This window comes from Melanostigma gelatinosum (assembly GCF_949748355.1).
Source record: "Melanostigma gelatinosum genome assembly, chromosome: 22".
In the NCBI taxonomy this organism is placed as follows: Eukaryota; Metazoa; Chordata; class Actinopteri; order Perciformes; family Zoarcidae; genus Melanostigma; species Melanostigma gelatinosum.
Genome location: NC_136655.1, coordinates 13,844,302 through 13,858,123, shown reverse-complemented (window position 1 = coordinate 13,858,123; position 13,822 = coordinate 13,844,302). Strand labels below are relative to the sequence as shown.

Below are 13,822 nucleotides of genomic sequence, written 5' to 3'. Positions count from 1 at the left end.
TCTCTCTGTAAACTAGGTGGGCGACGTGAAATCGGCAAAGCGCGATTGGCTTGGTTTGGCTTGACCGCTCTGGGCTACCGTAGAAATGTGGCGGCCGACTCCATGAAGAGGACCCGCTCATATATAGGTACAAAAGGAGGTATTTGGAGGTACCAAAAACACTGTGATTCTTATTTTCAGGTGATTGTACTTAATAACACACTGTTCCTGGCTGTGGATGAAACATTTAAAAATGTCCACATCTCTCCTTGTTGGTTTAGTGAACCAGCCCTGCTTACCAGGCATCAGAGCTCTGGCTCTGTTCCTCTCAGCGTTGCCGTCCCTCAGGGCCGTGCTGTAGTCTGCGTGCTTCGCCTGACGCTGACTGATCAACTGAAACACAACAAGACGAGTCGATTACATTTGCAACATTCAATGTGTACACCTGCACGAGAGCAATATGGCCGAAAAATACCAAAGTGTTGGTTGAATGCCTAGAATGTAAAGGACAAACAAGAGTGTAAAACAGAGGCCTATAAAACGTGGGGGAAAGATGCTGTACCTTGAACTGTTTGTCCATGCGCGTCCTGCCCGACGCCCCAGGGGTCAGGAGGTCAGACACGTAAGTGTGGAGGAGGTCAGAGGTCACTGAGGTGCCACGGCTCAAGATGGCCTCCACCAGAGTGTCGTGGATGAACACGTACTGCTCCTACAGGAGAGCGACAGCAGGAGAAACAAAGAGACAGCTGGGATCGGCTGCATGCACACTGAGAAATCCGATGAGAGTGTGTGTTTGTGTACAGCTATCTTTGTGAGGACCAATTTGAGTTTTAGACCTTCAGAAAGTCAGGATATTTTGTCTGGTCTTCACTTTGGGACAGACCTTCAAAGCGCTGTTTGAGGGTTTAGATTTGGTTTTAAGGTTCAGGGTCGTATCAGGTCTGTCCTCACAAAGATAGAAGTACAAGGTCCTTGTGCCAGTTTGTTTACCTGCGTCTGAACCAGGAAGTTCCTCTGCGTCCGGACATGTTTCAGGAACCCGAGAACGTTGACCGTACCCTGATCCTGGATCTGCTGCAGCATGCTGTCTATCACTATGTAGGTTCCTGTCCTTCCTACGCCGGCACTGTGACACACATCACATGTCAAACACACAGATTCCGTGCATTGGCATGTCTGAAAATAGTAATAGATACACACCTGCAGTGTACCAGAACGGGTCCCATCTCCTGTGTCCTCGCCCGGGAGGATGCTCTGATGAAGGACAGCACAGGCAGAGTGTATTCTGGGACGCCCATGTCCGGCCACTGGGTGTAGTGGTAATGCAGGACAGTGTGTTCAACTCTCCTCTGAGACGCCTGGAGGACCAGAAAGACCAGAAGACGTGTTTGGGACTGAACGCCAAATTCACTTTGGACTTTTACTGCAATCAGCGTTATTTGTTGGTGTATGAGTTGGAAAGAGAGAGAGGGATAGTGTGTGTGTGTGTGTGTGTGCGTGAAATGTACCTTATTTGAGGTATCTCTGACGGCGAACACCCGCAGTGTGTAGTAAGCAAGGGTTTTACTGCTTTTCAGGGTCACCTGGTACGGGCCGTATTCTTCCTGGTTCACCTCCGGCCAGTACTGGTCACACTTTGTCTGTGGACAAGATGAGCGAATGAGGCTTTGGTCCCTAAAAGGCTCGGTTTCTCCTGCTGAGACCCCCTCATCTCCACGGAGCGTTTTATCATCTTTCAGCCTGTTGTTTTGGTTTTATAGCCAGCAGCTTCACTGTTTTGATTGAGCCTCGCCGCTCTCACCAGGGGTGTTTTCAGCTGCAGCTGTTTTGAGCGAAAAAGCTGCAATAAACCCACTGCGCACAACCTGCTCAGCACCAAACACCAGACGGACGAAGCCAGCTACTAGCTGGTGGACATAGTGGAGCATTTTGCAGCTGAAGAGCCAGATATTTCCCTCAGGAGTTGATCGAGACCAAACGGCTACAAGAGAGCGAATGTTGGCTGTACATTTGTCAGGTAGACACAAACACGAGTCCAAATGAATTCTAGTAGTTCTCTGTATCTGCTGGATGTGTAAATAAAAGCTGCTGTTTGTTGACATGTTTGCCAAAGTGACTAAAAGAATCAGGTGACACTGCTTTAAAAGCTGTGACATTGAAACCTAAACTCTCTAAAACTAAATTGAATGCGGGTTTCTATCCTGTTTTTAGCTCTCTTGCATTTCTAAGACTGACACTTCCTGCCTGTTTATTTCCCTTGACAGATCAGAGAGCTTTGACTCTTTCCTCTAAATAGCATTCTCTCTGAGGTACATGAAATGAGAAGGCATCAAAATCAACTTATTTCGAACAACATTAATGTGGTCGACGCGGCAGCAGAGGGACCTTCCTACCCGTCCTTTCTCCTTGAGGTTGGTGATCATGACAATGACTCCGACATTCTGCTGCCAGATCATCCTCCAGAAGTCCTCCTTGCTCGCTCTGAGGGGCCCCTGAGCCGCGATGTAGGCCCTCGTTCGCTCGTAACCCTGCAGAGGAAAACCGCCACGTTTGTCAAGGAAACAATGGACGGGATGTACAGTCAGTCTGCCTATTGACACGCATAGGCTCCCAAAAACACACTTACGTCTACGAAGTTAGCGTTGATGTAGTCTCCGCACTTCCCATCTCTGTCCAAGCTGTTGGAGAGTTTGACTCTACTGTGGTCATCTGGGAGAGGAAAGGGTTAATGAGCTTCATCACTGCTGGCTTTTACGATCATAAACTTTGAACAGTGATCATGTTGAACAGTGACGTACAGGCCAGTATGTTTATGTATCTGTTCTTGCTTTTGTTGTTGGGGTGATTGGAGCTGTCTGTGGTGATGCCCATCTCCACTGTGCATGCCTGCACCTCCTGGAAACCAATACAAACAAAAATAAGACGTCTATCGGTCGATAGCGGTCTGTAGTATTGCAGTAGAATAGTCAGGAGTCTACAGTGAAGACAACACGAACAGTGAAATGAGCTCTTGTGAATACAGTTGTAACTTGGATTAAGAAGATTCATGTAGGGGAGGAAATACAAGAATCTTGTGTGAGAAAGAAGAGCACATATAAGGGTTGCATTAGTCGCATGACGCTTATAGACTTCATAAAAGGGCATGATTCGTGATCGATACAGGCGGCAACCACCGTTTCTGAACGTGAAGCCAATGTGGAAGTTCCTTAGACCTGCATTCGCTCTACTGGCCAGCAGGGGGCGACTCCTCCGGTTGCAAAAAAAAGGTCTGATTGTATAGAAGTCAATGAGAAAAGGACTCTACTTCTCACTTGATTTATTACCTCAGTAAACATTATAAACATGAGTTTATGGTCTCAATCTCTAGTTTCAAGTCTACTTCAAAACAGCATGATGTTCATTTGGTAAATGATGGTCCATTTAGAGTCCAATACACTGCTTTAGGGTGGGGCTACCTGGTGATTGAGAGGTCGCTACGACGGTGTTGTCCAGTCTGGGAGTTTTTTTCTTTTCATAGTGTGTTTTCACTACATGAAAGGCAACTGTAACTTTTTGGTCCCCTAAAAGTGTCTTATTCAGGTTCAGTTGTATTTAGCTCCACCCTCTCGTGTCACTTCTGGTTCCAAAAAACCAAGATGGCAACGGCCAAATTGCCGCACTCGAGGCTTCAAAACAACAGTTCACAAACCAATGGTTTACGTCACGCTGACTACGGCCACTTGTTATATACAGTCTAAGGATCTATGCAGGAGACTGATGCTACTGCATTAAAGCCTCAGATTCAATACAAATGTGGGACAACAAGCAGCTGCACGGATGGTAGGGTTTTCATTTCTATTTCATTATTATGAAAGATTCTAAATATGGATTAACGGAATATGTATGAAGCCACTTATACTGTGAGTGTCCTTGGCTCCATCTCAGTTTGAAAAGATGCTTCTAATATGGACTGAAACGTGGAGCAGAGAGCAAAAGCTCTGCCTCACAATCCTCGTATTTGTACACATTTAAATCCAAAAGCCGATATTTAACTGGCAAACATCAACTTTACATTCAATATCACATGTGTAAAACAGATGTTGCGGCCTACAAGCTGACTGGTTTGTCAACAGGGAGAATTCATTTGAGACAAAGCTCAAATTTTCCGCCTCTACAACTGGTTAGGGGTGATGCTGCAGGTGTCTTACCTCATAGGATTCTTTGACAATCTAATGGAGGGTGGTGAGGATGCAGAAAGCACGACGATGGTGGTGGAGGTGGTGAAAGGAGAGTGGGAAGGAGGGGGGGGCAGACAGACAGACAGACAGACAGACAGGGAGTCAGTGCAGGTCCAGGAATATGAGGTTCAGAGACACACAGAGAGGCGGGGCTAAGTGGGAAACGCAGCGATATTCCCAGCTGAGCTGTGGACTTTTTGTTAGCCATGTCCTATTATTCTACACTGTAAAGATACATAATGAATAAAAGGCTTGTGTGTGATTCCAAGTTCTTTGCTCGGCCCAAAAGCTCCTTCATTTTAGCCACTTTGTTTGTTATCTACTGCAGCTATGGGAATGAATCCCATCTGTGTGCGTTGCTCAGGAGGTTCATGCTCGGAAACAGGTGACGGATGTCATGCAGATGTGGTTGTTGTTGAAACTCATCCACAAGCTGTTCTAAGATACGTAACACAACATTCAAATAAGTCAATATTGCACATGAGACATTTCTAAAACCTTGTTTCACATTCGATATGAACTTGAAAGACAGGAGGTTTTATCGATCGATCTTGCGTATTTTAACTTTGGAGACTGGGATGAGAACCAAGTAGCACTGACGGGGTTAGGACCAAACACCCTTCTGTTGCACGACATGTTGTAGATGGAAGTTCCACATTATCGCCGTGCTAAATGATATCCCTGAAGAACATGACGTTAATAGAGATATGGAGGAGCATTAAGGAGCTATGACCAACAATGTCCAATTATACACATGAACCAAAACGAAGGGATCCCTTTATTCTATGCTGGTTCAACTTCTGCAAGCAGAATCTCAGGTAGTATATCTATCTCACTCTTTTTTTTTTTGGCAGTTCATTTCCCCCTTGTGGGGAAAGGGTTAGGCTCCTCAGACATTCATATACTCTTAATTAGTAACACTCCACACACCTCGAACTCCTTGGAGAAGGTGTTGGCGGTGTGCAGCTCCATGACATGCTTCACGAACTGCTTCACCGTCAGTGGCTCGTGACCGTCTGCAACCAAAACAGTTTAACAGTTCCATGTCGCGGTGACAATGTAATAAAGTCCTGTAAGAGAGTGTGTGTGTGTGAGTGTGTGTGTCTGAGTGTGTGTACGTACCGGTGGCCAGAAACAGGGGCGTCGATGGAGCCGATATGACTTTTGGTGACGCACTGTCATCTGGGTAGAAATTAGCCGTCTGGACACAGTTTCTGTGACACAAACGCATCAGAATATAAGTAAACAGAGGACATTGTTGAGGTAGATATTGACCCTGTGTGTGTGTGTGTGTGTGTGGGTACCTCCAGTAGACGAGTATGCCCACCAGTACCAGCAGACAGAGGATGGTGAGAGTGGAGACGACAGCCAGAGGGACGACCGTCCTCTGCTCGCGGTCCACGCCTCCGACCAGCCCCACCCGAGACTCGTGGCTGCTGTTGCTGCCCTCTGAGAGAGAGGAGAGGCAGAGAGAGAGGGAGGGTGGGGTGTGTCGGGGGACAGACAGAGACAGAGGGGCAGAGAGAGAGAGAGAGAGGGAGAGAGAGAGAAAGAAAGAGGGGTAGGGTGTGGGAGTGTCACAGAGCACAGACGACAGAGGGAAAGGAGACACCTGCATCACGTCAACGGTCTCTACAATTTTTGTTGAAAGTAACTTCATATATCAGGAATTCCAAGACACTATGATATGTTTAAAGACACATAAACGCAGGGCTTTGAGTCATGTTTACCTTCCATTTCCTCCTCCGGGGCCTCGTCGCCATCTGTCAGTCTGAGCAGAGAGACGAGGCGCCCCGATGGCGGACTTCTCACGGCATCAAACAACACCGCGTCCACACTTGAGAGCCGCTGCAAACTCTCTCCAATTACGGCTGCGTCCCTACCCTCTTTACCGCCTCCGCCGCTGTGTTCCTCGCTCTCCGGACCTCCGTCTATCGTACCATATCCATCTCCCTCTTTGTCGTCCTCCGGCGTAGAGTTACCCCCAACAACGTGATTGTCATGACTTCTGCTTTGACCGTCCTCATCGTGTCCATCACCATTTTCTTCACCGCCGTCGAACAGCGGGAACTCTGCCGTAGGATCCTGACTGACAGACAGCCGGAGACCCTCTCGTCCTCCAGATACGACTTCTTTATTGCCGTCTTCCCTTCCGTCCCCACTTTCCTTTTCACCTACAGCTTTGATACCTTCTTTATCATCGCTGACTTTCTTTAATTTTCCCTCTCCACCTTCCCCTCCATCTCCACCACCTTCTCCGACACCACTGGTGTCCTCAGGCCGGCTTAAAACTTGAATATTGGACTCAATTTCATCCCCACTGCCGGCCTCCGTGTATAATGCCTTCTCCACTGCAGTTTCAGCTCCACTTTCTCCCCCTTTCTCTGCCAACGTGTCACAGCCTGCTGTACCATTGAGCTGGCTGGCGCTCTCATTTGTTCCACCCTCCACATCGCTCCCTCTCTGATCCCCAAAGTGATTGACTCCTTCTGTATTTTCTTCTCCCTCACCGCTGAGCTCACTTTCATTCTCCTCCACCTCTTTCTCTGCCTCTGTTTCACACTTGCGACTTAATTTGCTTCCTACCCCGTCGGTCTCGCCATCTGTTCCACTATCCACCTTAATTCCTGTTGATCTACTCTTTTTCACAGTGTCTCCCACCTTGGAGCCGAGAGCCGAATTCGAAAGAGTGGAAAGGTCGGTCTTAACTGAGGTGGCTCTATCGAACTCCTGATCGAGCCTGTTGCTGTAAAGGCCTGATCCTGATCCACTTCCCTCTGCTGGCCAGTCTGTGCCGGACTCCTCTGAATTATAAGGAAGGAACAAAGATGCGTCTTCTTTAAGCCTATTTGTCCCGGCTTCCTCTTCGTTGTCGGGACGAGCCAAGATGTTCACACCATCTCGAATCGGACCGTCAGTTTGATTTTGAGTATTCGGGGTGTTTCCTTCCATGGCGTTTGTTTTTGATAAGTCATAATCAGGCAGCAGAGACAGCGAGCGCTCAGTGATTAAGCCATCCTGAAACCTCAAAGTGGTCGAGATCTGAGGGTGCTCTAAATCCATTTGTAGACGGACAACGGAGTGCTCTTTGGAGGCCTTGTCGTGATGAAAGATGAAGCCATTGCCGTTATCTTCAGGGAGGGCGGGAGAGGGACGCAAACTGCCGATGTATTCATTAAAAGGGTTGAGCGATTGAGGAGTGGATGAATATCCTCCAGTCGAGCCCCTTTCTGGGACAGAGGCTGCAGGATTTGCGGGGTTGACGATCCCTCCACTAGAAGTGTGAGGACAGTTTGTTAATCCAGAGGAGCGGCCAGCGGTTGAGTCCTCGGCCTTGAACGTGAGTGTCTTTGCTGGAAGAAAAGCCAAAGTGAAAACACTTTTCCAGGCCACCCGCATTATGTTTGTCATTCCAGGAAAGATTCACCGCAGCGGACGCACAATGCAAGAAGACAGGCAAGAGTTGGAGACGATGTTCTGAGTTTCAGAATGAAGAGATGTCACAAATCAACTTGGTGAAAAGAGGAAGTGAGCTCTGCATTCTGTGAGAAGATTGGAAGAACAGACAAAAACCACCAGAGTGCGCCGTTGAGCGCAGACCCAGAAGAGGAGTCCCAAAAGTATAGCTGCTAATCACTGAGCCTGAATGGACTCAAAGTATGACCTCATGTGGAGTCCGAACATGCGGCAAGATTCTGCAAGAGTCGAGCATATTTCATTTCTGAACCAGAGGAGAGAGTAGCTGATGATCATTTTAATCATCATCAATGCCAGCGTAATCCTTTCCATAATCATTAGCACCACCACCAGCAGCATTACCCACATCATGCACCGTGCCATCCAGATCACAGAGCACAGCAGTGATTAGCCTAGAGGACACAAGTCAATCCTCCGCAATTAAGACCAGCTGTCGCCCAACCACAAAATAATAATCATAATATTGCTGCTGTTGAGTACAATCCCTCAGATTATACATTCACAGCCACTTCTAATAGGAAGTAAACACTATGTCGTATATGATATCTTACCGTTAAACATGGGCTGGGTTGTGTGCATCAGCACCCTGACTAGAGAGGAGGTGGTGAATGACTTGTAGACCGACTCGGCCAGCGTGTTGCTGGTGGTCGCCGCCCTCGCCGTGATCCAGAGCGGCGAGGGGGTGGAGGGAACCGAGCTGCCGGTTTCTGGTGGAGGTTTGTTCACGGGGGCGTCGCCGTCCTCGGTGTCCACTCCATCACCTGTGGGACCAGATCGCACATCATGACGAGGTGATGCGACACGGGTTGAGCCACAACACGACACGTGTGTATGAATGAGTTTTCATTTTTTGTGTGTTGCATTAGGATATATGCCCAGCATGCAAACTCCATGGAAGCTAGAACCAAGATATTGCATTTTAAAACAAAAAATACTAAATAAAGAAAATAATTTCGAGATTTTCACATAGTAAGTCAGTCCAATTTGCCTTCTTTTCTGTGCTTGATATAAGGATTACTGCTGCTAAAGTTGTAATCACTGTGTCAACTGGCTGTTAAATTTGCTGAACAGATTATGTAAACAGGGGATGCATACGAAGGAGACGGGACAAGATTTGCGTATTGCAAGCGATCTGGTGATGATTTTTTTTTTAAATGTCTCTGCATTCATATGCAGATATCCGTTTACAGAGATACATTTTGTCTCTCAACCCCAATCTCACGTGTCAAGTAGCAATTTATTCTGTTCTTTCTTTTCCCTTACTTAAAAATACTACTTTTTGATTATGATATGATGCTTTTCTTATGACATGTTCTTTGTCTTTTTCATTATTAATGTATGATGAAATGGGTTTGTATCTTGGAGAACAAAGTACATGCGTGCATTAAACGAGTCAACAAATGACCGACGCATGGAAGAGGACGTCTTGGCCCAGCTGGCTACACCTGCACCTCAGAAATACTGGATGTTGCCCCCAGAGGCTAAATGATTGTCAGACCGACAGCTGACGGGTTCAGAGATTGAAACAGCAGAAGCAATACAAATTACTCTTTTGAAACGTTTAAAAACAATGTAATAATTCAAAGAAAAAAAATCAACACACAATCATAACATGTCGGCCTTGATTTCAGCAGGAATTCAGATTGGGTGAGAAGGATCCAGTGGAAGAAACATCTTCTACCTATTCCAATATTTATGAGCTTCCTCCCTGGCACTGATCAAAGTACCAACCCGAGATATGAGTGCCGAAAAAACGAAAATAACATCTGACCTGGCAACACAGCAGCGGGAGATCCCGTTTCTGCAGAGGCGGTGGTTGCGAGTGGAGAGCTGTTGACTGTGTCTTCATAGAAGACATCTGAGACTTGGATGTCCTCCACAGGAGGGGTGTAGAGGACCGACTGAGGAGAAGGGAGGCCGCTGTCTCCGGCTTTGTCTGCTGGACCGTGACCCCCAGACTTGGAGTACACAAAACATTGGGTTTCTTGGACGAGGGTTAATCGAAAACATACGAGTCTATTGTATATTGTGTGTGTGTGTGTTGTTTCAACGTCATCAGGTGTAAGCATGAATGAAATGAAAACTTTGAGGAAAAGAGTGTGTAGAATGTGTGTAGTGAGCAACCTGATGTGGCAACACCGACAGCGACGCCTCTTCTGTGATTTGTCGGCGAATCGTCGGCAGCGTTGTTGTCCGGGCAACTGGAAACAGGAAGCCTGGCTGCTCGGTTACCTCGGTCACCCATATCGCGCCGTTACCGTCAAACCCCTCTTTGGTGTAGGGCCCGCGCGTCGGATCGCTGGCTTCGTAAATCCAGTTCTTATCCACATCGTCGGGTTTGGACCCACTCTGGCCCTCTTTCTGTTTCCCATTCTGGTTGAGTCGGGTTTTCTGCAGGACAACAGACTCAGACGGAGTTTTTGGGGTGCTGACCTGGACCGGGAGGTTCTGGTGGTGCGTAGGTTGGTTCTGGTAAACTCTGGTCTGCTCCACTGGGATCTCCTCCACGGGGCTGTGGTCCTCTGGAGTCAAATCCACCTGATTCCGGTTCGCTGGCATCTCCAATTTGGGTTTGGATGAGAGCTAGCACAAGGGGGAGGAAAGCAGTGTGGAGCTGTGACACAGGATGTTTGGTATATGTGATGACGAGGGACAGGCCTTACTGAAGCAGGAACAAATACGTCTTTTTATGCCACTGCTTCTTGCTTCAATTAATGTATAAACATACTACAAAAATCGTACAAAAACGGTCGTGCAGTTACTTCCTCAACATTCAAATTAACTGATAATAAGGAATAAAGAAATCTCCATTAATGTAGTGCGGAAGAGAACAAAAAACAAGGTGGAATTTCTGTCTTTTCTTTTCTTCTTTTTTATCTCTCCTATACACCTTTTGTGCTGCTCTCCAAACACTCAACGACAAGCCTCGGCTGACATAATTACAATCATTTGCATAATAATTCGGTTCGCTGATATGACTGAATGCAGTCAACTTCAGCTCTGCAAAGTAATCCAGCTAAATGAACATTCAACGTGGTATCAGGTGAAAGTACAGATACTACAGACCGCCCTACCTCTCTGTTGCCTTCCAGCTCTTTTGTGACAGCGTCAGGATCTGAATCCCTTTCTAGAGAGAGAGGGAAGAAACACACACTTACTCACAAGTGTAGGGACTTAACAGGTTTGTGTGTGTGTGTGTGTGTGTGTGTGTGTGTGTGTGTGTGTGCACGTTTGTACCAGGGTCTTCTAACGGCATGTCCACTATAATCTGGTCACTCCATCGTCCTCTGAGTCCGTTGGTGCAAATGGCGACCACCTGAACCACGTAGCTGCTGTTGGCCAGCAGGCTGGGGATGATGGCGCCCTGTAAAGTCACACAGGTGAGTCGTCTAGACTGTGGGTTAAAGACAGGGTTGGTAATCTTGTTCAAAAACATTTGAGATATTGTTACTTGGCGACTTTCTTGGTAGATTTAGTGACTTTTGGAGTTAGCGCTGCAAGCTACTTTCATTAGGAAAGAATTGACAACACTGGGCTGGGTTTTTCAGTTGGATCATCTTTTCATTTTTGAGCGTATACTCCTGCTAGTTTCTCAAGACCACCAACCCTAGCTTTGAACACTATTAATCATCTATAAAAAGGGATATTGGTGCAATAATGACCCTGGAATTGTTAATATATGGGTGTGGCCAGTTTATGCTACTACCACTTAAAGAGACAGTACTCGATGTTTCAACCAGTGCTCTAGCGCTCTATATCTATTCGTCTGCTTGCGTTCTGATTCGTTTTCATGCTCTCTCAGTCGCAGCAGGTGGTGTTAAAACTGTTACTACTGCCTCCTGGGGGATGCAGTTGGTTTATCATAGGTGTTCGTTTCTTGGTCATTGAGCGATTTGTGATGCATGTGTGTTCATTTATTTACAGTAAATCATCTTAATAAGAGTAATAATTCAATCTACCAATACCAAAGGCCACCTCGTGTTCTCACGATTGACGGTAATCAGGTCATACAAACATGAAAAGGCTTGTGCACATACACACACTGACACAGAGCTACATCTAGATATGCACATACACAGATGTTGCTGGTCACGTTAAGGGATGCTCAGTGACCCGCTGAGAGGCCAAGATTGATCGTCCCTATCGATCGATCGATCGATCACTTTGATCAACCCAGATCCCAGCAGCAGTCGCAATGTGAGAGTGACAGATAGCGAGTGGTATCGTGACATTACCCGCTGGTTTGTGGACTACCGTTTTAAAGCCTCAAATTCGCCGAACGGAAGTTACCATATTTTGGAATGCGGAGGAGTGACGCAGAGACGGCGTATACAGCTCTGGTATCGACCTGTCAGTCACAGTAAGCCCGCCCTAAAACATTCTCCGCTCCATGGTTGGCTCCACCAAACGACTTTACTCGGCAGAACCGGAGGTTGCCGTCTGATCGATACACGGACGCCAAATAATAAAAGAATATCTATCTTTTATTGTATTAACTATTAATATTGCAAATACAAATTAAACCTTTTTGGTCAATCTACAAGATGGTGCTGAGTTTTTGGGTAGAGTCAGCAGGATTGAACTATGTAGGCTGTAATACAAACAGTCCAGCTTGTCAGCTGCATGATGCAACATTTATGACGGGTTTTGATGAGAGTGTTGGTCTGTCTGCTTGACTTACGAACCCATTTTGCTGCAATAAAAAACGAATGAAGGGAGATTAACCAAGGGAAAACTTCATCTTATTAAAACGGAGATAAATCGCAAGATATGTTATCGCAATACTCAACATATCACAGAATGTTGATGAGATCGTATCGTGGTTTAAGTAGCGGTGATAATGTCGTATCTTGGGGTGAGTGTGAATACAAAGAGATCTTTCGCACCACGTCCTGGTCCCCGTCTGTCCTGTACTCCTGCTTGCTCTGGTCTCGGCCCTGCAGCCTCTGGTAGGTGACGGTGTACCAGTCGATGGTTGTGTCGTAGACTGCGCGGGGCCGCTCCCACGTCACCACGATGGTCGTGTCGTTCTGGGCATCAGCCTGAACGTTCTCCGGCTCCGAGCTGCAGGCTACAGATGGCGGCAAGAGGAGAAGAGGAGCAAGCAGGGTGTAAATGTTGAAGATTGATTGGTGCGGATGTGATGCAGGAAACGCAATAAAATCATTTTTAAAAACCTGAAAGAAAATGATGAAAAAGAACAGCACGGAAACGGTGCAGCTTCCCACATTAAGTTCAGTTTTGCTGAAGGTAACGTGGTGTTAATCGACCGTAGGGAAAATGAAAGAAAATAGGAATCCATTAAGAAAAAGCCAAAGCTCAGGAGGAAAGTGTGGCAATGAGTGGGAGGTGTGTGCGTGCGTGCGTGCGTGCGCGAGTGTGTGTGTGTGTGTGTGTGTGTGTGCGTGCGCCGGGCTGCATGAATTTGTTACAGGCAAAAAAAAAAAGGCCCTCCTCTGAATCTCTGAATACTTTATTTCAATTTCAAAAAGAGCTGCAAAATAAATTGCCTGCGCTGGGAGGAGCAGGGGCACAGAACTACAAAGTCGAGCTCCCGGGCACTGGCAACCCAAAAGAGCCGCTTTACTTGAGGGTGGACTCTATGAAGATGGAGAGCGTCGTGAGTTTTATCTTTTGATGATCGGGAGTGGACTGACCTTGGAGGACAGTTTGGCAGCTGCAGAGACAGCAGAAGAATATGTTGCAGCTCTGGAAATAAATAAGATTAATAATGTAATGTTTATATTGATCTCCAAGGAAGGGAGGGTCCATTTTCTCCCCCGTGCTGCCCAAAATGTTGTATGAATTCAATTAGTGAAAAGATTTAGAGCTTTGGAAAAGGTGAGATTCTGGGTTGAACTCTTAGCGAACACTCTTTTATGGTACAAAATCATAACATGCTGAGATTTAGTTGAATATTCTCATGTGCTGTTAATCAATAGCCAATACTTGAGATCTCTGCCAGGCCAAACTCCTTTTGGGGCCAGTTTTAACGCTAAAGCTCACTGTCAAGTGGACCATTGCTCCAAAGTTAAAGAAGTTCGCTCGAGGCGTTCCTGAGATATCGTCTTCACGAAAATGGAACCGGACGGACAATCCTGAAAACACAACTGTCCAGCCGGCACGGAGGCAGAAAAAAAGCAGCGCAG

The 13,822-nt window shown here is 46.7% G+C and overlaps 1 protein-coding gene across 1 annotated transcript in view; it reads right to left on the bottom strand.

Annotated features, from left to right (window-relative positions):
- LOC306796123 (receptor-type tyrosine-protein phosphatase zeta-like) overlaps positions 1-13,822 on the bottom strand; it is a 59,792-nt gene that overhangs the window by 4,322 nt on the left and 41,648 nt on the right. The window contains exons 9-26 of the mRNA XM_079294898.1: positions 12,560-12,744; positions 10,911-11,037; positions 10,748-10,800; positions 9,798-10,256; positions 9,445-9,631; positions 8,225-8,434; positions 5,501-5,645; positions 5,319-5,410; positions 5,127-5,212; positions 4,167-4,187; positions 2,778-2,874; positions 2,606-2,688; positions 2,373-2,507; positions 1,488-1,619; positions 1,180-1,337; positions 970-1,105; positions 542-688; positions 279-372 (exon numbers count right to left, since the gene is read on the bottom strand). Coding sequence (XP_079151024.1) covers positions 279-372; positions 542-688; positions 970-1,105; positions 1,180-1,337; positions 1,488-1,619; positions 2,373-2,507; positions 2,606-2,688; positions 2,778-2,874; positions 4,167-4,187; positions 5,127-5,212; positions 5,319-5,410; positions 5,501-5,645; positions 8,225-8,434; positions 9,445-9,631; positions 9,798-10,256; positions 10,748-10,800; positions 10,911-11,037; positions 12,560-12,744 — 2,547 coding nt within the window. The remainder of the gene's footprint in view (positions 1-278; positions 373-541; positions 689-969; positions 1,106-1,179; positions 1,338-1,487; positions 1,620-2,372; positions 2,508-2,605; positions 2,689-2,777; positions 2,875-4,166; positions 4,188-5,126; positions 5,213-5,318; positions 5,411-5,500; positions 5,646-8,224; positions 8,435-9,444; positions 9,632-9,797; positions 10,257-10,747; positions 10,801-10,910; positions 11,038-12,559; positions 12,745-13,822) is intronic.